The following is a 27,712-nucleotide window of genomic DNA, read 5'->3' as shown; positions in this document are numbered from 1 at the left end:
TGTAAGTGCAAAATATGGCTCTTGATCTCAGAAATTAATTGTTGCTGTATTAGTTGATTTTCATGTAAAAGTACTATACATATAAACATGCAGCATAGCTGCATAAGCATTATATATTTGATTGAACAAGCTTAAACCATTGGCGTTGGGGATTCTCATTGCACCACGGAATATCTTGCAAATTTACTCCCAAGCACAAGCACTTCTTTGTAACAACGGTTGAGTTTGAAGAGTCCAATTCCAAACACAAATCTCTTCCTTCATCATCTTTGGCAGATAGATGCATTCTTGATTTTGAAACAAATTTCCACATACTCTTCTGGCTTGAACAATCACTTGTAATGTTTACTGGACGATTGTCGCCCTCAACAGTCAAACACCTGGATGTCCCGAGTAGCTGAATTGGACCACGATCTCCACTGTAACTCCATCGATTCAACTTTTTACAATCCGATGTGGTAATGTTATGCTTGCCCACATGAACACACCTGCCAGTTTGTGGATGATACATTATGTAGTATGTTTTGTGATCCGATGTTGGATCTGCACTTTAAAGAATTTACATTAGTGCAATATTTGTAACTTAGCATTTCAATCGTTCATATACAATCATGTAGCGGTGCTGGTAAAAAGCAACTAAATTGTTGTAATGTAAGAAGACATATAACTTCGAACATTGAATATAAAGTCATTATGATCAATTAAGAAAATAAGGATAATGTATAGACAAGGTCATATACCTTGAATCATCCGTTGACCAAGTTGTAGATTCTGCAACATCGAGGAATTCCGTAGGTTGTCCCAGGAGTAATCATACATGCCATACGGCTCCTCCCATTCGATGTGACCTTCTCTAAGCATATAGCTCCCTTGCAAACCCCACAAAGCCCATTCAAGATCCTTCTCCACAAGAAATGCCATCAAGCAAGCAAAGTATCGGTTCTCTGCTTCGTTTACTCCCCGTTGATCCTTACCAAATTCACTTAAAAATAATGGTGTGGGGCTCTTGCCAGTCAACAAAAACCCAGTTTGATTCATAAACCATTGGGTGATATCCGCACAGAACTCATTTGTCTGGAAGATCCATTTTTCCGATGGATTTCCAAATTCATACCAGTGTGCCTCGTATATTAACTTTTTGTTCACATTCATTCCCAAATTCAGTCTTCGTTTCTTCAAGAAGCTAAGATCAGATTCAAATGATAAGCCTGAGACGATAACTAAAACATCTAGATTCTCTAGGTGGACTGCATTTGCACCCGCCTCCATAAATCGGTACCAGTCATACTCATTTTGGCGTGGACCTCGCAACTCATTCCTAATGCTCATAGCCACTACCTGTTTTATGAATGTAAAAGTCTAAAGTTACAGAACTCAATACATTAGCAGTGATATTGTCTGCCCCTAATTCATCAGAAGATTCAAAGTCCAAAACATATATTATATATAGATCAAGAGGTCCATTCATTGCTTTGGTTGACTTTGCTTGGTAAATTTTCATGGCGAACAAATTCAAACAGAAACAACTAAAGGGGTGCATAATCTCTACTTTTCTTAAATTCAATTATTAGCAAAGAACATGTCACTTCCTTATCTTTCTTTCTGCTGGACTTTAGCTTGTAAAAGTAAACACGGAAACTAACACGCAGAGACACGAAGTACAAGAAATAGGTTCCCATACTAATCTTTGAGTCTGAGAAAAGATTAATAAGCAATTTCCCTTCCTCCTTAGTCTAATTTGGAATGTTAAGAATAAACACCACTCTGTACTACGTATCACATAAGCCTTCAGAATCCATTAAACATCAAAGCCAACATATAATAATTTCCCTGTATAACAAAATAGTGCTGAATCGCTGATAACCAATATTAACGCGGAAAAGTGAAATATACAAATTCTTAACATCGTTCAATGAGATAAACATACCGTAGGGTTTCCTCTATACCGCCTAGAAACGATAGATAAGCCCTGCAGCCATTCTTTTGGATCAAAATACTCGTCCTTAAAGAATCCATTTCCGTCATTCCAATCACAGCACCATATTGGAAGGCTGACATGGTTATCAAGCACAACCATTATATTTTTCTCCCTAAGTGCATCAATAACAGCCTTCTGTGCATCAACAAGTGTAAGGTTCATCAACTGAGGGTTGCTTTTATGCATACTGAATTTAGCTGCTACCAAACGCCATTTGTCAAGTGACTCTGCAACCGTAAGCTTGTTGTATGAATCATGAGTGAACATTTGTGTAGCCCAAGTGAGACGGACGCAGTTGAAACCCATCTGAGAAATACTCTCTGTAATGTTCTTCAAAGATTGTTTGTGGAGACCCTCTGGTATCATCGGATACATGTGACCAGGCCAATTTACGCAAGCTAATTTCACCCGTTTCCCTGTTTTTGCATTGACTATCCATCTTGAACTTGTCGATAGATATGATATATGGGTGTCACTTAGTAAGATCATAAGTATAAGTACGACGAGAAATGCTATTATAGCAGCAACTATTCCCCCAACTAATCTAGCTGGGGCTAACCTTCATAAGATCTTCAAGATCAAATTCTTTGCTTTTATGGAGGACGCTTTAATCTTCATCATACTCACAAACATACTAAACTTTGAAATATCTGTTCAATAAATCAAAGAAAAGTTATTTTCATCACAGAAATATGCAATGTACTTTAATTGTTGCCAATGTGGTACTGTGCTGAATAGCAGCTACTTCAGAATATTTATACTAAAATAGCTCCATCAGAATATTACAATTCTTTTACATCGAAACAGCCTCGCAGCTACTCCAAGTAAGATTCTAGTACATATTACATACCCTAGGCAGGAGTGTAGGACAAATTGATTGGTCGATTACACTTTGTTAAAAAAAAAAAAAACATTATTTCTAGATTGCAATGTGAATTTGTTATATGAAGCTTTAGAGTTCTGGTCACTCTCTTGGCTGTAACATCTACAAGACATATCACCAAACCAGAAACTAACTCAATTAAATTGACAAAAATGTTCAAACTAACAAACACATTTCAATATCATCCAATGGTGCTGATACATATTGTTCCAGTAATCAATAGTTCTAAACACTTCAACATGGCTTAATATGCAACCACAATTACATATACATAAATATAAGAGCATACTATAACATACAGATTCCGGTAAGTACTCTTCTTAACATCTCGAGATTTTAGAAGAACTGATGACTTAACACGTACCTTTCAAAAATGGTGATCAAGCAAAAGCAGACTGGATTGAAGTGAGTTTCTCTATGTGAATGTGCTTGCTTTCTTGTTTCTTTTGATGAGCTAAGATTTAGGGTCGGTGTATATGAAATGTTCCACTAGTTTAACCACTCCATTAAATTATGATCTACGAGGCCTGCTAGATTTAACAAACGTATGTGTGTGCGGAGAAGAGTCTTTGTTGAAAGAAGGCGAGTCACTTTCTAATATTCCTACCTTTGTATCTGCCGCGTGACACGTATTAGGTGACACGTATCTAGTAGACGAAATTTAATTCGCGTTCTAGTAAGTTTGGTTTTTTCAAGATTTTCACGTTTAACAGCCGACCTATATATGCTTTATTTCTCCGCAAATTCTTTTAATGTTACTATTTCAATTTTATCCTTTTGCTATGTTTATTTGTGACATAAATAGTTGATCAAGTGGGTTCGGCATTGAAAGTTTCGTATTTTGCATCTGCACTAAAAAAATTTATTGTTTTGCTGTACTATGCTTTCAAAAATGCAGAGAAAATAAAAGATATCATCTCGTATGTTTTTGAATTTGGAGAGAAATAAAAGAAATTGTAGAAATATATTTTCTATTATGGTCTTTTCAAATTAAAGAAGAAACATTTGTTATCAAAAATTATGAGAAGCATTTTTTCTCGTTTTAATCTCTTCTTTAGAAAGATCTTGAAATATGAATGGAAAAGATAGGTTTTTATTTTCATTCATCATTTTCTCCTCTCTTTTCTTCTTTTTAATTAAATGTAGAATTTCATAAAGTGAAGCAAAACCACCGGGCTAAGTAACACCAAAACCTGCAAGGGTTGTTGCTTCTTCATAAAAATCTAATATGCGCCTTTATTTCAGCGTTGTTGTGTACAGTTTTTTTAATCTTGACTTTGCATGCCGGCTTTAAAAAACTTGCATTTTTATATTGACCAAAAAACAAAAGACTTTCATTTCCGTACTAAGCCTATATAATTGAAGTATTTGAGTTCGGCATTTACTCAAATAATATGAAGATGAAAATATTATAAATTTTGATATATTGAAATGCTCACATCCATGTTGATTTTCAATGATAAAGAACCTGAATTTCTTATAACCCGCATTTTCCATAAAAAAATTATTTAAACCACGATATATAATGTTTGGTTTATTTTACTTTCAGAAATGAAAAAAAAATCAATAATTTGTATCTTATCTTGAGAGATATATTTTTTAAATCAAAAAATATGTATGAAACACTTTTTAGTATTTAATTCAAAAAAAATATGAAAAGACATATTTTTTCCTCGAAAATAAACCTTTATTTTCGTAAGAACTTTTCAGCAAACACGCACAATAAATATATACTTCAAGGGGTACGTTTCCTAGAGTTCAAACAAGATTCATAATGTGTTGATTTCCGCTATTTTAAATTTTCTTAGCATAAATAAAACTATTAGATTACGTGCTTTCAAAAAAAAAATCTATTAGATTACGTTGTTTGACAAATTGATAACAAAATTAAATGAATCAAACTGATGATATGAAAAAGTTAAACACAATAATATATTGAGTAAAAAAATACAGTTTTTTTCTGTTCTATTCCATCGCTGCAGGTCCTAAAAAAAATGATTATTTCTTCGGGCAAAGAGATTGCTGAAAATGAATGGGCTTTTGCATAGCAGTACATCTTTTTTTCTCTTTTCCCCCAACACAGCAGTACACATCTTAAAAATCGAGTTTTGTTTCAAACATCCCCCATTCAATTGAAAAGTTTATGCATATACACTTACGGTCTAGGCCCATTATGCCTGGTGGGTTTACTATCATTAATTGGGCTTCTGTAGATTTTTATTCAACTAAAAAGAGAAGCTCAAACTGGCCCAGAAGATAATAAAAAGCAGAACAGTAGTGCTTCAATCTCGAGTATGACAAGGAATTTATTAAATAAATATTAAACTGATCTATGAAAGAGTTCAGTATGAATATGTCACAAAACTTAAATTTGACTGGACTTTTTAACAACTCCAACAAAAAAAAACGGCAGTATAATATATAGATAAATATGATTTGATGTACTGGTTTAAGTTAACTGGATTGACTTTCAAAGCACGGAAAAAGAACTTTACAATTTTACGTTTGAAGTTCAAAAAGAATTCAAATGGTTGAATGCAGCCCATTCTTTTCATCATCTTATGCTTTTAACTGAGTTATTTATTTTCCTCGCCAAAATTGTTTGAAACGTGGTTCCGAGTGGTGCCCCTTAGTCCGTTACGTTCGATAAAATAATTTATTTTGTTCGGCTAGTTTTAATTTAATTGTGCTGTAACTATACAGTACTCATCATGAACCAAGGCTGTATATTGTGTAGGTCAAACATTGGACTAATTTATTTATCAAGATTCAAAGCTAGAAATTTATTCAAGTGTTCGTGCATTTTTGATTTGATCGAATGTGAACTTTTAAATTCAACGTTTTGGGTTACGCAACAGCCAAAGCGTCGGCAAGTCAATCTCATAGCTTCTTTAAGAGATGTGAACTATTATGCTCAAGTTGATATATGTACTTGACTACTCTGTTTTATCAAATTTCTTTAAGAATATTCAGAAGATTGATATTCTTCAACTTAGGAAATTTCAAGTTATGCAGGCAGGATATTTTCTCAAATAATATTTATTTTTTTTGAAATGGTTCATGGTTCGTTTCAACTATAAATACATTTATTCGGCTCTAGTACCCATGTTTTATATCCGATAAGATTTCGAAAATTTGATTCTCTATACTTTCGCAAAGACAGTTAAAGAAATATTATCAGATATACCCTAGTATTACCATATATTAACTATTGGGTTCTTACAAATTTTTTGAAGAAATTTGGCTTTTTATTTGATATCTAGATCCGTTGGCTCTTTTTAGAACTTAAGTTTTTTCTTGCTACTTTGTTGGTCAAGTGCATTTTATTTTTGAAATGTTTTGATGACATGCTGACGTTTGAGACTTGGAGTCTGTCCACCATATATCGAGCAAGAAACGAATAAGAACTAAAACCCCAACTGAAATCGGTAATCACCGATATTATAATCATAAATAAAAAGTATAGTGATTATATAAAATAACTTAATATAAGTAATATTTTTTATTTATAACTAATAATTTAAAATATTAACAACATTTATTTCTAATATATAATGAATCAAAATATTTAATATGATTGAAAAACAGTCTTTTATGAATTCAACAAAATTTAACTAATATTCTACGAATTCAATTTAGCTAACTAATTTCAACCAAATTAGTTGAAATTGCTCCAACATATCAAATGCCAGGACTTCTACAAGCCTAAGCTGAAGTCCATGCAAATGTTAAGTTAACTTTTATCTTCTCTGCGTGCACAAGTGATCCATTATACTCATTTTGAAATTTTAAATTCTAACAGGCCATTTTTGGTTTATATATTTTTTTTATTTTTTGGTGATGCAGTTTTCTAACAGAAAACCGAATTGTTGATTTCGGTTTTATTTTTAAATATAAAAAATATAAAATTTCAGTTTCGGACAATAAAACGGAACCGATAGCCGATAGGATAGTACAGTACAAGTCTGTGGGTGTTCAATTTGTTATGACAGGGATATACTTGTCTTTTGACTTGGGTGCATAATTTGTTTTCTCTGAATTACCGAGACTGTTGTTTTACTTAGACATGTGTTTGCAGTTTGCACCAACTAGGAAAGCTGTCATTAGTGCGATTTGATTCTTGAGTTGTAAAAATTGCGTCGGGTTTTCCAAAAGAATTGCTACACTTGACGTATTTGTTTGTCCTTATTTCATAAAATAAAGAATTTGTTATGCGGTAAAATTTTGTCTTTCTTATTTGAACAAATAAGTATTTAATTTTAAATAAATATAATTCACATATATATATATATATATATATTAAAAAAAGACTTATTACTAAAAAATAAGAAGTCGGACAGGATCAATATGTCTGCTTTCAATTGGCTAGATATATGCTAATTTCTTATTAAAGTTATTCAAACTCATATTATTTTTTTTCTATTAAGTCGTGTTTACAAATGAATGAAATGATTCGGAAATTTAATGAAAAATTATATAAAAAAATATGAAAAGTTATCAACTAATGAGTGAGTATGAATTTTTTACAATGAAAAATGTAATAAAACATGACGTTAAAGTGGATGAACATTCAAAATATGTGAATTAATTTAGTTCACATAATTAAAATGAAATGATTAAAAAATTGAAAACTATAAACAATTATTTTGATACTCTAGTTTAGAATATAAATTTTATTCAATTCTCTTATTTCATTACATACAAATTAACGCAACCTTAATATGAAATATTTGTTTGTGATAATCAAATACTTGTGCATATATATAATAGTGATTTTATCAAATTTAAAAAAACAAAGAATTGCGAATCGTCTGCACCAGATTTTTAAGCATCGACCCTTGTGTTATTAACGCCACGTTTATAATTTTCTCGTATGAAATTTGATGTTTCATTTGGTGATTAACCCCTTCGAAATTTTAAAACCAGTTACTTACCTTACACGTGTGATGAATGTTAAGAAATAACGTACGAAACTAAAGCCATTATCGAAAAGTAAGACAACCTTTGCAATTGTGAACAAATTTAAATTTTAAAACGCTAGGCTTTTGTCACTGCTGGCATGAGGTCATGGACTCATGGGGCAACTCACTAACCAGGCTTTTGTTTTATGGTGGTCTAGATTACGATGTTTGAACTCAAGTTAAACAATGAGAACTTCGTATACGTAATTATAATCAGTTCGTTCCTATCAACTGATTCTAATGAATTTAGAATGCTAGAGCCCAGATGCTTTGCTCATGTAATAAAATATTGAAAATTATTACTACTTGCTATTTGCTGCATAAAGTTTTCATTTATTAAATTTGAAATTCGTCACATGTCTAAAAACTGTCTTCCAGATAAGGGTAGGGAAGCTTCAAAGAAACAAAGGCCAACCACTAAATTCCAAAAGATTGCTTAAAAAATAATTAAATTTTCTAAGATAATAATATAATATCCTTTTACTCAATCAGGCAATCACATTCATGCACCTCGTTTCTAATTATAACCCTCTATATAAACACAATTTCACATTCTTGTTTTCCATTCATACTCTCAACATTCTCAATTCAGTTCTTCAACTTAACACACAGATACACACAGTTCCAGTCCTACTAAAAAAATATGATGAATTTTGAAGAGAATTCCGGGTTTGATTCATCTGACTTCGATCTTCTCGAATCAATCAGGCGTCATCTCCTTGGCGATTTCGAATCCGAAGAAAATTGTTTGGAAAAATCTGAAAATTTATTTGTATCATCCCTAGCTGAAGCTGTTGTTGTGAAAGCCGAGCCAGAAATTGATGTACCGGAGATTCGAGAAATTAAACAAATTAAAAAGGGCCCCACCAAAGAGGCTACGGAGAAGAGCAAGCATTACAGAGGAGTGAGACAAAGGCCATGGGGAAAATTCGCGGCCGAGATTAGAGACCCAGCCAAAAATGGCGCTCGCGTGTGGCTCGGAACATACGAAACGGCAGAGGATGCTGCGTTAGCGTATGACCAAGCAGCGTATCGCATGCGTGGCTCACGTGCTATGTTGAATTTTCCTCTTAGAGTGAATTCCGGCGAGCCGGAGCCGAAGCGGATAATGTCGAAGAGGACGCTAGCGGCGCTCAACTCTTCGTCGTCGTCTTCGAGTTATTCGGATTGTTCTTCGTCGGTTTCGGTGCCGAAGAGGCAGAAGAAGACGGCGGCGGGAGCGGCGGCGCCGGTGGTGGTGCTGGAGAGGACGGAGAGTGTGGAGGTGGACTCGTTTCAGACTTGGTTGATGGGGAATGATTTTTTTAACTGTTTGTAAATTTTGTGTTGGTAAAAAAAATACTTGAGGCTGGAGCTTGATGCTAAGCCCAAGTGCATTCTTTGATCTCTTTAACTTAATTCAAAGCTGTTTCGCTCGTTTATCTGATCTGTTCCAATTTTCACATGAAAGGACTGTTATCCAATCAAAGTGAGAGTATCATTTCCTTTGTTAATAGAGTAGTCGATATCATTTTTATTCGAAGGAAAAAAACACTCAATATTACTATTATGTGTCGATACAGAATTAACTAACTGAAAAATGTACTTTACTCTCTCGTTAAAGGTTTGATATGTACGACGTAGGAAATTATTCGATTGTAATATTTAACAGGAGATAGTGTAATATACTCGCCTAGCCTCTTTGTCTCTCTCAAAACCCTAGCCTCCTTAGCCTCCGTTAAAGATTTTTGAAGGGGCTTACATCGGTTTTCACTGGTGGAAAACCCTAATTCTTTTTTTTTTCTATTTTCTTATTTTGAAATCTTATTTCCCATTCTTCTCAATTTATTTGGGTCTCTCTTTCTTGTGAGATTTGGTTTGTTTTGTTTTGATGTGTTTTGATGTTATTCATGATCGAGATTATAGATCGGCATGATTTTTATGGGTTTGATTCAGATTTGAAGGTTATTATGGGATCGCGTTTATGGTCGATTGTTCAGAACACTCAGGTGAAAACCAATCAGATGGAAACAAGTGTGTATATTCAAATCGCTCAATTGCCTCTCCGAGAAGGAGAAGGAATGAATCAACAGCGATATTTTTCAGCGTCTGTCCAATTTCGATTGTGTTTGTAGATGCCGTATGATTTTTAAGTAATGAATTGAATCCTTTTTATCAAAAAAAACAAGAGATAGTAATACCCATTTAATATATGATATGTAAATTGATTATAAATATCTAGACTTGCTAAAAATCAGAGGAAACTATTTGATAAATTTTTCTTAACAATAACTTTTCACTCCAACACTTCTTTTTAAGAAAACGAGGTACTCGGATACAAAGAAAAAAATATAAATTAAAATACGAATAAAGAGAAACTATTTTTAAATCACATGAGCCACTCATTATATAAACGGTCTTTCTAATGTGTGCCCTTGGACACACAATAAGCGCGTACTTTCATGAAAAAGGCTTGTTTTGATTGGTGAAATTGGTGTGAATGCAGGGGCCATTAACATTTATTACTCATCCACCAGTCAAAAGCTAGTATTTTCATGAAAATTAGTGACTATTGTATGCCCATGAACACACCGTAGAAAAATCGTTATATAAATCACCCTTCACAGTATGACTTAAACAAACAGCTACAAATCATCAAGTCTACATTCAATCCCATATCAGGCAACTAAAACATCGTTAAGATTCCAGATAATCTCCAACACCATACCACTAGTCCCGATCGATTCTGATCCCATTAGGTTCCCCAAGCCTTGTCTAAAAACCCGGCTCGAGTTTCCTCCTCGATTCCAAAACCTTCACATTTTATTCAATTATATTAATTTGTATATATTTATATTTTAATAATTTATATTTTAACAAAAACAAAAGAATCTGGTGGCAGTGACTTGCACATTTTTGTAGAATATCGTTGGCATGTTGCAATCAATGACTTGCATCTTTTTGTAGAATATTGTTGGCAAGTTGAAATCAGTCTTGTTCTCTGATGCAAGATAACGGGGTCGTTTGGCTGGGCTTAAAAGAAGTGGTTTATTGCTTAAAGTGAAAAAGTGGATTATCAGTGAGAAGTTGTTTTGAACTTATAAGTTATTAAAAGTGTTTAGATACCATGACTTAAAAATTATTTAGTGTTTGGATAACTTAACTTGTAAGTTAGTATAGTCTGGAAAAATTTAAAATATAAATTGTTTTATCTTATTAAAAAATAAATTACAATAATAAAATATTTTTACTATTTAAATTATAACACTAAAAAACCTTTCTTTATTTAAATTTCTTACAATTAACTTACGAGAAAAAAGTTCCATGACTAGACATATGTCCTTAAGACGGAATGCCAACTTTAATTTTACTACTCCCTCCGTCCCATTTTAGTTGTCACATTTGGGTTTGGGTCGGTCAAATTGACTAAAATTTGACCGAAATTTATTAATATTCTATCAATTGACAAAATAAAAAAAATATGTCACCGTAAAATAATTTTTAATCTACTTTAAAATGTAATTTTCAGTTTTTTAAAATGATGAGTGAGTGACTTAAAATATTTGATCAAAACTTAGTCAATTTGATCAACAAAAATATAAATGTGACAACTAAAAAGGGACGGAGGGAATAATATCTTGAAATAAAAATATTTGTGTTTTATCTGTAATGCAAGCATACAATTCTCGAAAATCTAATATAAACACACTAGTATTAACTATTAAGAAATGTATTAAGAAGAGGAGAAGAAGCTACACTACGAAAAAAAACCCCAAAAGCTAGCTTTTTCTTTTGAACTTATTTAGCCCATTATAAGTGCTTCATATAGTTAGCCAAACACAAGGCCTGAAGCAGAAGCCAGTTTCTGCGTGGAAAAAGCTCGGAAGCTCGTCTCCCAAACACCCGCAACATCTTCTTCATTTTCTCCCTCTGTTTAAAAATAATAATTTTATGTGTGCGGTCAAAACTCTTAAAAGTACATGTAAAAAAGTCAAACGACTGTTAAATCGAAACAGAGGAAGTAATTGTTCTCTCATTCCCATTTTAATACTCCCTCCGTCCCCTTTTACATGTCCCTTTTGAAAAAAAAATTTGTCCCAAATTACTTGTCCACTTCTCTTTTCAAAGCAACTTTTTGTATATTTTTTCAAAATGTAACAACTTCCAATGTTTGACTAGCATATATATATACACAACTCTATCTAATTCATTACATTTATTAGGGATATGTATGAAAACAAGATATCCACCTAACATTTTCTTAAGATGCGTTATTTTTTCAAAAGGGACAAGTAAAAGGGGACGGAGGGAGTAGTATTTTTTTTACAAATCTCATATAATTATAAAACAAATGTCCAGTTATCATCATCATCATTAAAATTGCATTAATTACACGTGAATATAATCAATTTTTTTTATTTTATTAAAATTTTATTATTTCTTGCTTAAATTTTGAAATTCATGATAATTAATAATAGTCAATGTTAGAAATACTATCAAAATCACATTAAATAAAGATGAGGACAAATATTATGAAAAAAATAATTTAAATAAAAACTGATCAATTTTGTTTGTAGGAAAATTGAAAATGACACATAACTTGGGACGGAGGAAGCATTTATTATTAATGATATAATTTTATTTTTTATAATAATTACGGAAATACCTAACCATAGCAAAGAAAATGAAAATTCTATACATGTGCCCTCCGCTCCTTTGAATTTCAAGGTCAAAATATATTAGAGTCAAAACTATGACACGTGCTTGTCGAAATTATGACAAGTAGACAACATAGTCACATAGATAGAGTATGGGCGAAGGGATACAGAAGCTTCCTTGGTGTTATAGATCTGAGAGAGTAGAAGCTTCCGTGTTGTGTTATGGCCACGAAAACAGGTTTGACCCCACGTGTAATGGTTGTCCAGAAGACTGTTGTCTAACCCCCTAATCAACGACTTTATCTACTTCTATTGACTTCAACGCAACTAGTTGACTATGGTCAACACTCCACTCTACAGAAGTTTTATTTCATTTTTATTTATTTGAATTTAAAATTGGATATGTATATTTATATTTAAGAAATTTTAATTTTAGTTAAAAAATTAATATGATATGTGTGCAAGCAAGATCTACCATAAAATTGTCGAGCCTACTTATATTATAGTTACTAATTTATCATACATTTAGATATTTATGATCAATTCTAAATATGAATACGTAAATATATATTTGGAGAAAACATATTACATTTATCAATATATAAATATATAAATAAATAAATAAATATATCACTGTTACCGGTATTTATCAGGATTTTAAACAAACATCAACTCAAGTAAAAGTAAGGACCGGTTTTTTTAAAACACCCGGCAAAGTCTTGATTTATAATGAAACCGGGCTTTACATAAAAATAAAAAAACCGGTTGAAACCGTTTGTGTGAACTAAGACGGGACTCGAGTACTCGACTATTATTAACCAGGTATTTTTTGTAGAGTAAAATGCAAGTGTGCACCGGCAGTTATATTTTTTTGCACTTTGTGTAACTCAATTTTTAAATTTAACAAAATGTGTACCATTAGTTTCAAGATTCATACATTGTACTATTTTCATTAAAGAACTTTTTAACAGAATTAGTGGTGAGGGGGCAACAGTGGCAATTATTTGACTAACGGTGTGTTCATGTATCAACTAAAATTTTATTCAGATTTTTCTTTTACGCAATTTGAAAAATTGTTTTCATTATAAGAATTCTAAAATGCGTGTTAAATCTGTTCTTCGATATAAACATAAGTAGTAGTAATTAATTATGTATATTATATTTTTGGATCCCAGTTACTAATTCCAAATATTTATGTCATAAAAATTAAGTAATCATGTATAAATCAACATATTCTCAAAAAGAATTAAGTATTACGTAATATAATATATTATACATATTAATACAAAATAATATAAATAATATATATATCCATATAAATATTAAAATAAATATATATTTTCAAAAAATATCTGTATACAAATCATGAACTAGTATAAAAATATATAGAAATAAAGCACATCTCTGTCCCATTTTAACTGATGTTTGACTTTTTGACATTTATATTAAGGTGTAAAAAATATATCTACACTCGATTAAATAATACAATTCTTATATCAAATGAAAGTTTAGATTCCAAACTTTTATTTGATATAAATTTTATAAAAAATAATTATGTTTTAGATGTGATTTTTTTATCATCCAAATAAAAAAAATGAAAAGCGGTTAAAATGAGACGAAGGGAGTATGCAGTAAGCATTTACCTTTCTTAAAGTCTTGAATTTGTTTTCCCTGTTATCAACCTGCATTAAAACTAATATCAATGAATATTCTGAAATATATAAAAAATATATTCTACCCCTCCCCAGAGAAGCATAGATGTTTAGGACAGCCGGTTTCTGTTTTCTTTTTTACTCAGCAGCAATAAAGATATCTGTATTTTCTACGATATATAAGTTGTATGTATTTAATGGGACATGATATGTATTTTTAAAATTATTATAAAACATAATTTTATAAATTAGTTTTATCAATTTCTGAATAAAATTATAATATATAAACTTTTGGGTAAAAATCTCAAAATACGTATCTATAAAAACTGAAATACGCAGAAGAGAGCCGGTATATTCTGCTAAAATTTAATAATGCAATAACCCACAGCTCTACCATTCCGATGAATGCTCCATTCCAAAATAATAGTCGCTTTGATTTTGTGCACGTTGTTTAAGGTGTAAAAAAACATACTTCTATATATTATTTTTGAATTTTTCTTTGTCTGAATAAAAGTTTAACATTCCTATTTTTATTAAAAAAGAAAATTTGAAAAATAATATTTAGAAATATGTTTTTTATGCACCTCAAAATACGTGCAAAAAGTCAAAGCGACTATTATTTTGGAATGGAGGGAGTATAATATACATTTGAGCAAGGTTTTGGCACGTAGCTAAAGAGCCGACGACGGCTGTTTTAACATTTTATGCCGATACATTGTACGTTACAATATTAAACTCATTTCCCAGTTGGATTAGATTCGATTTCGACATATTGTAGGCTTTTATCATAACGATACTAGTCCTTTTCTTAGTTCACAGTTATGCTCAAATATAAAATCATTCAAGTCATCAAATCTGAGTATACTTCCACATTTCCTCGCTTGAAATGATAATTATTTAGAAATTTAACATGGTATATATTAAAAAAAAAAAACTCACATACAGTAACAAGCATACATAAAAATTGCAATGATGTCCCGACAAAAAAGAAGTGCAAAGAAAGTTTTGAGAACGAAAATAAAGTAAACAAATTTGAGTAATATAACGAAACAAGCCTAAACACTTACCACGTTTCACGTTTGCAGACAAGACGAATACTTATTCAGTGTCTTCCAATACAAAGTGCGTAGACGTTCGAGAAGGTAATGATATTATATTCCTCAGCAATAATTTAGACTACACGAAATGACTTGACCAAGTTTTAAATTCCAATCATTTTACAATAATAACTTAGCCAAAGAGGGCCCCTCATGCCACTATATATTCTCATCAGCCACACTACTTTTCCATACATAATTTGATCATTCTTCTTCCTCTACAAACACACTCCTGAAAGTTTCGAGCTGCTTCAACACTGTAAAACATAAAACTAATGACACATTGTATTTGACAATGGACAACAACATGAGCTTCGATTCAGATTTTTCATTCCTCGATTCGATTCGACGACACCTTCTCGATGATCACGCAGCAGCAGACACGAATCCTAGCAACTCACCTGCAATATATTGCCGCAGTGATCCCTCCAGCACCGATAACAATAACTCGAGAGAGTTAGAGTTGAAGTTAAACGACAATGATTCTCAAAACATGGTGCTCAATGACATGCTCAATGACGCAGTCAACATTGGGAGCATGTCGTCAATGCAAGAACCGATTTGTGATGTCAAGTGCGAAGCTGATCAAAATTATATTAATCAGGCAGCGGTGGAGGTGGCGGCGCAGCCGTATATGAGAAAGTACAGAGGCGTGAGACAAAGGCCTTGGGGGAGGTTCGCGGCGGAGATTAGGGATCCGGCGAAGAATGGAACTAGGGTGTGGCTAGGAACGTATGGGAGCGCGGAGGATGCTGCTTTGGCTTATGACAAGGCAGCATTTCGCATGCGCGGAGCACGGGCAATATTGAATTTCCCGCTTCTGGTGAACTCCGGTTTGCCCGAACCGGTGAAAGTTGTAGATAAGAGGTATTCGGAGTCGTCTGAGTGTTCGTGGGAGGAGAATGTGTCGCCTAAGAAGAGGAAGAGAGTGGTGAGATGATAATTAGTAACTGTATTTGTATTTCGAGTGTTGTGAAACATCTGAGTAAATTAAAAAAATCAGATTTACAAATAAATAAAATGGATTAGTTTTTATATAAGTTGGTTACTTCTACTTGTTGGTGTGGATTTTAGAGCTGTATTATGTATTTTTATATTTTAGGTGCATCCAAAATTTTAATGAAACAAAAAGCATATTATTAATCATATGAGTCGATATTATTATTAGTTAATTCAGTATATAAAATTTCGATATCTTACTTTCAACTGTGATTTATAATATTAACTTATATATTATGTCCATTATGTTGCATTTTTTATTATGCGGATATGAGTGTGGTTGCAGCTCATAACTTAACTTCGTATCTACTTGCTTACGAGGGAGATTCGGATTCCCATGGCATTACAAACAAACTATTAGATTCGTGTTGATTACTCTTTGCGGTTTCAAATAATATATTCAATATTTATTTTTAACTATGTAGCTTAATAAAATTTTGTTTATTCTTTTATGAATTTTTAAAAATCTAAAAATCATGTTTGAACTAGATTACACATATATATTTATTGATATAACCTTGTTATGATTATATAAAATAAGTAATCATATATATATATATATAGAGTTAGTATATTGAGAACCATATAGTTTTAAGAAATGAATTATAATACGCCAAAGAAGTATTAAGGAAAAGGTTAAATTCAGCTGCATCTCTGGCGGAAAGAAAAGATTACCATGTTTTACATTCCAACACGAATGGAAAACGACTACAAGTGAAAAAATAAGTCTAAACAATACACCATCCAGCGAGCGATGAATAATAGTATTAAATTTTTGTTGCAGTCTAGCACCTTTCCCAAGAAAGAAAATGTGGCCAGATCAAATTTTAAACACCTGAATATTTAATATTTGTAAATGCAAAATTTGAATAAAAACAGTGACTAGTGAGGTCCATGTGTTGTGGATATGTTCTTTTCAAAAAGAAACGTACTAGTTCCACGGTCCTACTATTATACAGTACTTATATGTTTGTTTAGTTTCGGTCTTCGCTAACCGCAAAGGTTGAACGCACGAGCGGGTGTTGTTGTGAAGACCAGGAATCACCTAAATTCAAATGCTTACGGTCAACAAATGCATTCCAGTTGAACAACCTAAACTTACACATTTACAGCACAGAGACTTACATATTTTTAGTAATAGTAATGTTCATCTGTGATACTTTGTCCTGTTTACTTTTTATATTCGAACTGAATAAAAAGATTAAAATATTATAATTTAGCTGCTACTCTCATTTCTTCATAACTTTTTTAAATTATTTTTTATAATCTTTCCTTTTTGTTTAAATATTAAATCTTAAATAATATTTTTTTTAAAGAATAATTATAAAATTAATATTACAAAATACGTAAATTTTTTGTCAAACCCCATCTTTCAACATACACGCTCAGGGTAGGTTTATAACGCAATATAAAAAACAAACAATATGAATTAGTAGTAAAATTTCTTAGAATTTATTAATAAAATAAGATTGAGGATGAAAGCAGTAAGTGAGATTAATTTTTTAATAAAAACATTTTTTTAATTATAAAATTTTAAATTTCAATAATTGGATTTTTTTTAGAACATCAGGGAAATATATTGAAGAATTACATGCACGCAGCTCTGAAATTGCATAACCCGTAACTGCTCCAATAAGAGTTTGGGCCATTTGTACATCTATGTAGTTTAAAGGCCGACAAACAGTGTGGCCGAATAGCTCAATGCAGTCTTTGTGAATTCTGGTATCAACATCAAGCAGTCCACCCTGGGGAGGCCCATATGGATTTCATAGACTAAAGAGTAGGCTTCCTAAAGAGTAACAAAAGTCTCCAGACTACAGGTTAGGACTCAAAGCAAAACAACAATGTTGTGTTCGCTTCATAAATTGGAACGAGTCGCAATTTTGAACTGAGACCATTTATAATTTTTATTATTTCTTTAATTTTATTTACATTTATCAAAATTGGAACCCTAATACATATAATTGAAAATAAATATGTCATTCTATTTGTTTCGCCGTTCAAATATTTTTTCAACACATAAATAATATTTCTTTTCACCTTTTTCATCATTTTTCCTATAATTTTCTTTGTTCGTATATTTTTGTCTTTCGACAATTATCACTCGATAGAAATCCTAGACTACAATTTCATTGTATACATTGGAAAACATATATGTAATTAAAGTATAATATTTTGCAAAAATAAATATTATGAAAATCACTTTAAAAACTTGAAATTAGAATATATTTATTGAATATATTCTCAACTATATTCTTTGCGAAATACATGACACATCCTAGTTTTTTGATATCCAAAGAGTTCATAGACACCAACTTTCTTCTATGATCTATCCATCTTGAAGTGGACAACTGGATCCAGCCCAACCCAATTATTAGGCAACACCAATTCTAATCAGGGTCATGGGCTAGCGATTGCAAATGACATGTCCGATCACCACAGCCTAACCCAAGTAATATTAAGCAACACCAATTTAAAACAGGGCCATGGCCATGGGGCTAACTGGCATATCCCATCAAGGAAAATGGATGAAACCATTGTTATAATTGGGTATTAAAATGTGATTTTTGATGATAAGATAGCATCATAATTCTGTTGATCGGATTCAATTCTTTTCGAATTTAACCAATTTTTAAAATATACTCCTATCTAAATTCGATATAAAATTAAATAACATTTAAAAATCTTTCGCTTTCAATTAACCAATCTCTCTCTGCCTTTTTCTTTTACTCTAACAATTATATCGATCCGTGTCTATTTATCATTCTAAATAATGAAAAAAGTATAATATTATACTGTTTTAATACTGGTTAATATAACACCGTATTGAACTTGAGCAAGTCGAGAAATGTCGAACAATCTGCGACAGAGGATAAACAGTATCCTAGTTGAAATTCTAAATATAATATAAAAAAATTATGTCTTAATAGTTTAGGACAAATTCTACTAACTTCAACTCCAACAATGTGCTTTATATTCACTATATGTTTAATATTTTATTATTAAAAATTCACTTCATCATTAAAATATAATATAAAATAGAGAGAGAAATACAGTGTTAATAGGATTATATTATAGAATATGGGATATGGCAAGGAGAGAAAGTGCCTCAAAAATAGAGTTTGGAGGGATTGTCTAGTGATATAACACATCAGTTAGACATTGTTGGAGCAAACTTTTTTTTATCAAATGCACTAAATTTTAATTTAGGACATGATATAACGCTTCTCTTGGACTTACTCTTTTGATGCTATCTATTTTATTTTATTACAGAGGATATATTTTGTTATGATGCCATCTGTTTCTGAATTATGCAGAATGAACATGTTATGATAACTAGCGACAGTTGAATATAATTTTTTTTTGGTGCACCGATATTCCCTCGTCACAGCTGAATCATAATTTATTTTGTTTTCTGTGGTAATTATAGAGCTTTGAAGATTATGAAAACTGAGCACTCTGCAGACTGCAAAAGCATACTGAAAATGTAGATAACAACATTTTCACTCATCATCTCCTCTGGAACCGACCCGTGTCCATTAACATGCCATCACATCCCTGTTCAAAATGAAAAGATTCCTCCCCTATGGCCTATGTATTTCAAAAGGTGTGATTTTAAGTTTGCAGGCTCGTGACATTTTCCTGGACTTCCAATCTATTCTTCTAGCTTGGTAGAGATTAAATGAATATTTAGTGCAGTCCTGCAGTTCCTGGATTTTATTGATGAAAAACAAAATGTATTCAGCTAGTGCAGTAGAAGACTGATCATCGATACATTACATATTTCACTAACATCATTTTAGGTTGCTGAAAAAACCAAGATGATTAGCTTTTCACGAGTGATCATACATTTAACTTGCATATTTTCTCCAGCATACTTAACCTCCATTGTCAATTGTCACATTTCTACTTCCCTAGTTAAAGATTTCAAAACTTTCTGAATCCGATTATAACAAAGCATGATATTCGCCATTAAATACAACACAAACACAAAGACAACATCAATTATTAATGAACACTGGGTCAGGGGATGAACATCCACCATTACATCGCAACACAGAATAAACTAACATACGAAAATACACAAAGCGGATAACATAATTTCAGACACAACCGAAACAAGGTCATTACACATCTAGAAAACCCTCATCATTCTCTTGTCTCCTCGCCACATCTTCAACTCCCCTGAATAGTCTGAAGAGACTCATGCCCCAGATGCTGCGCCTTCTCCTTCACCTCATACGCCGCATTCGCAATCTTGTGCCGCGCGAAATCCAACTGGTCCGCGCCAATCGGATGCTTCCCCGCAGTATACCGGTACATCCAGAACAACACGAACGCGGCGGTGGCCCCCAGCCCCCCCGCCGTGAGAAACCCTCCGAGCAGGAGCAGCAGCGTAATCGCCGCCGGGACAAGCACCGGGCTGAAGATCACCATCACAGGAGTGGCGATCACGAGCCCTATGACAGTGGCCACAAGGGTCAGCCCAGAGAGGAGCATGAGCGAGCCGCCTATGGTGGCTGCTGTGGTGGCCTTGACCACTTGAGTTGAGAGTGGCTGGTTGTAGTGGTGCGCCTGGTGGCGCGTGAACTGAGGCGATTGGTACATAGCCATGAAATCAACAGATTAGATTGGAGATACGATGGTGTAGTGTGAATTTGTTTGTGTTTTTGGTGAGGATTGAGGTGTGGGGTGTGTGTGGATATATAAGAGATGAATTGGGGTGAAGAATGTGAGGGGCACGTGACGGGACAGGAGAGTGTCACGTATTTGATATGTGAGATTGCGAGTTATTGTGCCATGTAGCAGTTTTGCATGCAAACGTTGTTTGTGAGGGTGACACGTGTGTTTTGTGGTGCAGTCGAGAGGTTTATAGTGTGACACTGGAGGAAAGTTGGAAACAGTTGTGATATTAATATATCACTCGTAGTATATGGATAATATCACGAATATGATGATTAAAACATTTAAAGATAACAAGTTTTACTTCCTATTTGATTGTTTTTTAAAAATTATGCTAGTTAGAGTGTCGTAAAGAAAAAATGTAATAAAAAGATTTTAGATAAACTTCTTGGCCAATGATGGAATTCATGAAACTTTACCCATAACGGTCTACAATTTTAGATATTCATGCACTCGTGATTTTCAAATTTCAAATTTCAACTTGCAAATTGCAATATTGATATTTTTTTTATTATTTGTCTACTTTATTATATTTTAGATGGGATAATTCTGTCAAATGATAATTTTGATAATCGTTTTTTGCTTTTAAAATATTATTCAACTCGGTCATGTGTTATCATCTAACCCAAACTTTAGTGTGAAATGTGTCATTGGCATCATATATGTAGATTCAATGTTATTACTTATTTACTCTCCGCATTAGTATAATATTGTCCGCTCTGGGCCGTGGCCAAGTCCGTACGGATTTGTTTTCGGGTTTCTCCCAAAAGGGCTCATATTAATGGAGTTTTTTAACTGCTTATATTCAAGATAATTTTTTTTTATTTTTTCGATGTGGGATTTGGGTTGAACTAGGGGTGTTTGGTTGAATCTTAGCTCTCGAATGGAAGCTAATTTGTGTACTAAGATTACATGTGTGTGCGATTACGGGAAGAGATGTGAACTTGTATAGATGTACAGGTCAGCTCGTTGGTTGATTTTAAAATTGTAATTTTACGATTTAAAAGTGACAAATTTAGAATTTAAAATATATATTTGAAAATTTTGACTTATTAATAAATTATATATCATTAATAATAAAATAATTTATGAATAAATTATAACAAATGAATAATGTTTATTAATTTTTTTAAAAATCAAATAACTAAAAAAGGAATCTAAATTATTTTCTATCTATAAATCGTTCCTAACTTATTTTTAAATTTAAGTTTAAGTAAACATTTTTCAGCTTAAAATAAAAAATAATTCAGAGTTTTGAACTCATACAATCAGCCAAGAAAGAAAAGATGATATATACTAACAGAGGGGAAGAACGATTTCGTCTCTGATCTAATGTATTGATTCCGTAATGGCGTAATGCGTTTATTTTAAATTGACTAAAAGTTTTGAAAATTTATTTAACCTCTGTTATTTAATTAAAGCTCCATTATCGCTGATCATCTATTTGATAGAGCTTCATTGTTGCTGATCAATCCTGGATTGTCATGGTGAATTAGATTCAAAACCACCTCCGCTTCTGACAGAAAAGATTATTACTGATAGTGATGACGACGACGATATTTTTGGAGCTTAATAATTCCCTGACTATTATTCTGATCAATGTCGCAAAACTAGTTGTACCCCGTTTAATTCTTTTTCTAATATTTTGAGATTTTATAAAAACCGGTAATCAACATAATATCATAATCCAGTATTGTGAAAGACTCAATTCAATTAAGTGCGACACACATGAAAACGGATATTCGAATGATAAAACCGTTCACCCTCTTGATAGTAAGAGCATCTCCAACCCTGTGCATCTGTTAGCTATATTATCTAGCTGGCATGCTGTATACCTAATAAGTCCAAAAATGAGCCACTCCAACGGGCTCACCTGTTAGGTATTTTTTTACCTACCGCAAAACAAGTACGTTACATTTGCTGAATGAAGGGGCGTCATCTATATTACATCCACGTCAGCTTCCTCACAAACTTATACATGAATTCTTATATTTAATAATTATATTAAGTATATTACTAGTTTAGTTTTATATTTAAATTTTATTTTAAATTTAAATGTGTATTTTAATAAATTTAGTTATTAAGTTAATAAAGTAAATATAATTATAACTTTTTGAAGTTATAAGAAAAATATTACATATATATATATATATATATATATATATATATTTTAGATACAATATATATTTCTCATTTTTAAAATTTACATCAATTTTGAGCTATATGAAAATGTATTTTTTTATATGAAATCAATTTTATATGTTAACTTATCTAAAAAATAAAAAAGTTTATTTCAAAACAAGAATAAAAGGTGAAAACATATAAGTCGGTCATATAATATTATTTTAATTATCATAATTAAATATATATTTGTATAAAAAAATTAGCGTAAAATTTACACCACGTGTACACACTTGTTGGTACCTAATTTTTAAATTTATAAAATTAAAATAAAATTTTAATTAATTAAATAACATATATTCTTGTAGAAAAGCTTCACTTGATTAAATTCAGAAAATAATTTATTTATTAATTTTATTTACAATACATAACTCCTATGTGAAATTTAGCTATTAAAATGTGAAAATAGTCAAATAATAGATTTTTAAATGATAATATCATTTCAATTAATTAGAATAAATTCAGAAAATAATTTATTTATTATATTTATATAAAATATTTATTTAATTGTATTTATAAGAAAGTCATTCAAGAAACTTATTCACAATAAGTAATTATTATTTAAAAATATAATTATTAGAATGTGAAAATAACAAAAATAACAAAATTTTAAAATATAGCTAACCATTATAGCTAACACCGCTGTAGCAAAAAACTTACAGGTTCAGCAAATTTTTACCTAATCATTTATATTTACACTTTTAACTAACAGTTATAGCTATCTCCCTTGGAGATGCTCTAAGTCCCGCTAATAAAAAAGACCTTCATTACTGTCTAGTGTACACTTCAAATATTAACGGAAGAGGTTATCCAGCAAACAAAAACCGTCCTTACCGAGTATTCTTCAAAGCTGTCAAAATAACTGCACAAACAATTGTTAGAAGGTCATAATCTAATTATGCTGTTCACAATTAATGACTTCTCATAACATTTAGATTCAAATTGACTCACAAGTCATGACCCTGTTGTTTGCAATAGTTTTTCCAAAACATACACTCAGCATTGCAATCTTTCCCGTACGTCCGGACGAAGCAGGCGTGCAGGAGCAGAACCTGTCGAAGAACGAAAAATCCAAAACCTACAAGCTGTTCCTGAAAGACTACTTCATCAATAATTGTAAATGATGTATCAAGTTTTGATTCGATAATTATTTCAGACAAATTATTGATTTATATAAAATTATTGTCATGTTGCATACTCTGTCTTCACCATTTTATACACACATGTATGATCATGTTGAATTACTTATAGATCGTTCTGAACATATGGTTTGATGAATAAATTAGAATGTTTAGCCAATTTTTGAACTTATAGATCAAAATGCATTTATCACAGCAATATATTCCATCGATGCAAGTATACATATATATGTAGTAAAATGAGAATTTTGTTATGCTCCTGAACGAAGAGAATCTGGAATGTCAACGGCCAAAACATTCGTTTATCTGTATATTGTTTACTTTGATTTCGTATATGAGAAGTGCGGTGAGGTTCTGGTCATAAATAACTGATTCTGATCGTTTAATTTCGATCATATTTAATTAGCAAGTGTGTTCTTGTAATGTAATCTCTGAATACACCTTTTAACACGTGGGAGATGGGTATTTTATGCTTGCTAATTTTCCAGACAGCAACCTAGCTCGTTTTCATTTCCACATAAGATATAAAGATTACGAGGATTGCATTTTAAAATTTAATCTCAAATAAAAACTATGCTTAATATATTACTAAAACATTATACAACAGGAAACAAGGACCATTGATATGCAGGATCACTACACCAGCAAATCTCTTAAATCATGCATGCATGATATTTATTATACACGGCTGCACCACTCAGCAGTACACTTTGCCGAGGGTACCACATCCGACTTATGTGGTAACAAGTAGACACTTGACTAACAAGAGGTGACCAAAACCCCGAGGGTTCTGATTAGTTTTATTAACTGATATGCTTTTATAACTAGGAATAACGGCACTGCTATATGCAGTTATTTGAAATGCTCCATGGTAACATTCCACTCAGCAACTGAATAATTAGCTTCCCGATCATAATAAATAGTCTCGGACGTGGCATAACCTCTAGCATATCGAAATCCACCTGTGCCAGCCACTACGGACAGCTCTTTAACCCTGTGGTTCTGCGAACCAGCCCCTTGTATCTGTAGAGTACTGCCCTGGTATTCGTCAGTCTCGAACACAAGTGACATCACTACTTGGCTACTTGAGCCATCCAAGGCTGCACTCACAAAAGTGCCCTGAGCCCGCCCCACGTAATCAGACTCTGGATCAGCAGTCTCAGTCATGGGACTGTCCTTGCAATACATCGTGCCGAAATCATCGACAGCCCAGTGGTCATCGGGAGGGTTACCAATGGCGATGTTTGTTGCATTTGGGCCTGTAAAGTAATCATGAATGTAAAGAGTTATGTTGGTTTCTTGAAGAAGCCCATGATCAAGAGTTGCTTCTGAGCATGAGAAGATGGCTAGGAACAATGTTAGGATGAATGACAGCTTTGTATGAGGAACAGATATCAAATTTGATGATCCCATATGTATATGTAGTTGGCCAATATATTATGAAGAGAAATCAATTTTTCATACAAAGCTAACAATAATATGGATTTTGCTGAATTTTTCTTTCAGCACGAATCATGTATTTATAGGTCTTCGGAGCCGGGACTGCACTGTTTGAGGCCTAAATTCAAAATTGAAGCTAGAGGCCTTTCAAAAATTTAACACAAAATAAAAGATTTTATTTTGGAATAAAGATAAATTTTTCATAATCTGAATAGTGTAGTTATGAAAGATATTTTTTTTTTCATAATTTAAATAGTGTAGAGTAGTGATCAGAAGTTAAACATATCTCCTGTAATTATTAATTTAATATTATGTAGCATTAATATAGGGCCAGATATCTCAGGAAAATGGTTGGGGTATATCTTCACACAAATTACATGAGGTTAATTATATTATAATATAAGATTAAAATAACAATTATACAGAAATATTTGTCGGTGGGTGCGAAGCCTGTAAAATAGTAGAGTGTTTAAACATGTTATTTGATTTCCCACAATTTCAAATAAAAGTCAAGTTTTTAAATAGTTCATTAATAAGATTGAAATTTTATTACCAAATTTTATTATTATAATAAACCTGTTAACTTATTTTTATCATATATAGTTAGGGTATCACTCCATAGCATACCCTTTATAAATATATACATAATATATATTTTATTATATTTTTTATGAAATATAATTGCAAATTTTGATTATTAAATCGAAAACGAAGTTATACAATTTTTTTATTCCAAAGATTATCTAAAATTATGCAATATCTCAACATGATTTTATAACAAAATAATAATCATCCAGTATTATTCTGTTGTAGAATCAATTTCGAAAATATAATTTTTTTTAATCAAATTTTAAGTGTTAAATTACTTAAAATAGATTTATTTTATCATTTTCTACATTAGAATCACGTTTTATATATATTCTATAACAGAATTTATAATAAAATTGATCGATTTATAGTGGCGTAACCCTGGAATGTTAGCATATATAGTTAATAATAAGCACAGCAAGAAATTTAAACTTGCCGCCCTACTGTTTATATACCAGCAGTCTGTTTTTGACATTACTAAATGCAAGAAAGAAAATGCTCACAGATAGGGCTGAGCAAAACCGAACCGAACCGAACTAACCGAATCGAACCGTGCAAATTCGGTTCGGTTCGGTTTGGAATTTTTTGAAACTCCGGTTAGTTCGGTTTTCGGTTATAACCGAACTAAAAGTTCGGTTCAGTCCGGTTTTTGAAACCCAAAAGTTCGGTTTAACCGAAATAACCGAAGTTTTAAATATTTATATATTTTAAATTATATTTATATTTAATATAAATAATATATATGATTTATATACATTACTGATTATTTACAAGTGGTAAATACTCTAACCCTAAAACCAATAGCCCATCTCATCTTTTACTCTGTTATACGCACACGCAGCCACCCACCACGAGTCCACGACCACTCCACCAGCGCCTTGCGCCACCACCAAGACCGGCGACACCACTAGTGCACGACGGCTGCTTCAGATTCAAGAGGTTGATTCTCTGCTGTCCATGGGTCATGGGACCATGGCAATGATTATTGTAGTATATAATATTTCCTGTTGAATACAATTAGTCATTCATAGAATTTTTTCGTGGGTACTTACAAAAATCAAATTAGTCATTCATAGAATTTTTGAGGAAGACTTCCGATTAACCCCCACCTACCGGCAACGTACATCACATTTACATGTAACAACCTATATGTAGTTTACGGTTTGAGAAATCCAGAACAATCATGTGTACTATTTTAAAAAATTAATCTACATATAAATTATAAAGTATAATTAGAACTTAATTAGTTTCCTAAAGCTAGATTACTTCGTGACTTTGAGAAGCTAGTTTTTGCAACATATGTGTGATTCACATGCATTTATGAGTCAGATGATATTTACAATCATTGAGGATTTTGTCTCCAAAGAGCAACTTGGGAATTTTGTGGTGTTTTCAAATAAGCATTCACATACACAGATTTAATCTACAAGTTTATTGAATTTTTTAATAATTTAGCGGACTCATTTGTTTCACC

The 27,712-nt window shown here is 32.0% G+C and overlaps 5 protein-coding genes across 5 annotated transcripts; 2 read left to right on the top strand and 3 right to left on the bottom strand.

The window, feature by feature from the left end:
* Positions 1-27: 27 nt before the first annotated feature.
* Positions 28-3,451, bottom strand: LOC108206911 (glycosyl hydrolase 5 family protein). Its single transcript, XM_017377341.2, has 4 exons — positions 3,226-3,451; positions 1,928-2,628; positions 741-1,338; positions 28-543 (listed from the first exon to the last, which is right to left on the bottom strand). The coding sequence occupies exons 2-4, from the start codon at positions 2,465-2,467 to the stop codon at positions 110-112; spliced, it is 1,572 nt and encodes a 523-aa protein (XP_017232830.1). The 5' UTR covers positions 2,468-2,628; positions 3,226-3,451; the 3' UTR covers positions 28-109.
* A 4,876-nt stretch (positions 3,452-8,327) lies between these two features.
* Positions 8,328-9,243, top strand: LOC108206719 (ethylene-responsive transcription factor 2). Its single transcript, XM_017377107.2, has one exon. It carries the CDS (start codon positions 8,466-8,468, stop codon positions 9,138-9,140), a length of 675 nt encoding a protein of 224 aa, XP_017232596.1. The 5' UTR covers positions 8,328-8,465; the 3' UTR covers positions 9,141-9,243.
* Positions 9,244-15,394: 6,151 nt separating this feature from the next.
* On the top strand, positions 15,395-16,354 carry LOC108208199 (ethylene-responsive transcription factor 1A). The gene has a single exon (XM_017378699.2). The coding sequence runs from the start codon at positions 15,504-15,506 to the stop codon at positions 16,146-16,148; it is 645 nt and encodes a 214-aa protein (XP_017234188.1). The 5' UTR covers positions 15,395-15,503; the 3' UTR covers positions 16,149-16,354.
* Positions 16,355-20,383: 4,029 nt separating this feature from the next.
* LOC108208371 (oleosin Cor a 13) lies at positions 20,384-20,821 on the bottom strand. The gene has a single exon (XM_017378903.2). It carries the CDS (start codon positions 20,819-20,821, stop codon positions 20,384-20,386), a length of 438 nt encoding a protein of 145 aa, XP_017234392.1.
* A 4,241-nt stretch (positions 20,822-25,062) lies between these two features.
* LOC108207848 (dirigent protein 23) lies at positions 25,063-25,623 on the bottom strand. The gene has a single exon (XM_017378277.1). The coding sequence runs from the start codon at positions 25,621-25,623 to the stop codon at positions 25,063-25,065; it is 561 nt and encodes a 186-aa protein (XP_017233766.1).
* Between the last annotated feature and the right edge of the window lie 2,089 nt (positions 25,624-27,712).

Source organism: Daucus carota, chromosome 2 (genome assembly GCF_001625215.2).
Source record: "Daucus carota subsp. sativus chromosome 2, DH1 v3.0, whole genome shotgun sequence".
Classification (NCBI taxonomy): domain Eukaryota; kingdom Viridiplantae; phylum Streptophyta; class Magnoliopsida; order Apiales; family Apiaceae; genus Daucus; species Daucus carota.
The sequence above is the reverse complement of the archived record's forward strand: the minus strand, read 5'-3'. Positions and strand labels throughout refer to the sequence as shown.

Coding starts and splice junctions, on each gene's coding strand:
- LOC108206719 (XM_017377107.2), top strand. CDS start 8,466: ATGATGAATTTTGAAGAGAATTCCGGGTTTGATTCATCTGACTTCGAT.
- LOC108208199 (XM_017378699.2), top strand. CDS start 15,504: ATGGACAACAACATGAGCTTCGATTCAGATTTTTCATTCCTCGATTCG.
- LOC108208371 (XM_017378903.2), bottom strand. CDS start 20,821: ATGGCTATGTACCAATCGCCTCAGTTCACGCGCCACCAGGCGCACCAC.
- LOC108206911 (XM_017377341.2), bottom strand. CDS start 2,467: ATGATCTTACTAAGTGACACCCATATATCATATCTATCGACAAGTTCA. Junction 1,339..1,927: donor GGTATAGAGGAAACCCTACG/GTATGTTTATCT, acceptor TTCATAAAACAG/GTAGTGGCTATGAGCATTAG. Junction 544..740: donor TGGTCAACGGATGATTCAAG/GTATATGACCTT, acceptor TTTAAAGTGCAG/ATCCAACATCGGATCACAAA.
- LOC108207848 (XM_017378277.1), bottom strand. CDS start 25,623: ATGGGATCATCAAATTTGATATCTGTTCCTCATACAAAGCTGTCATTC.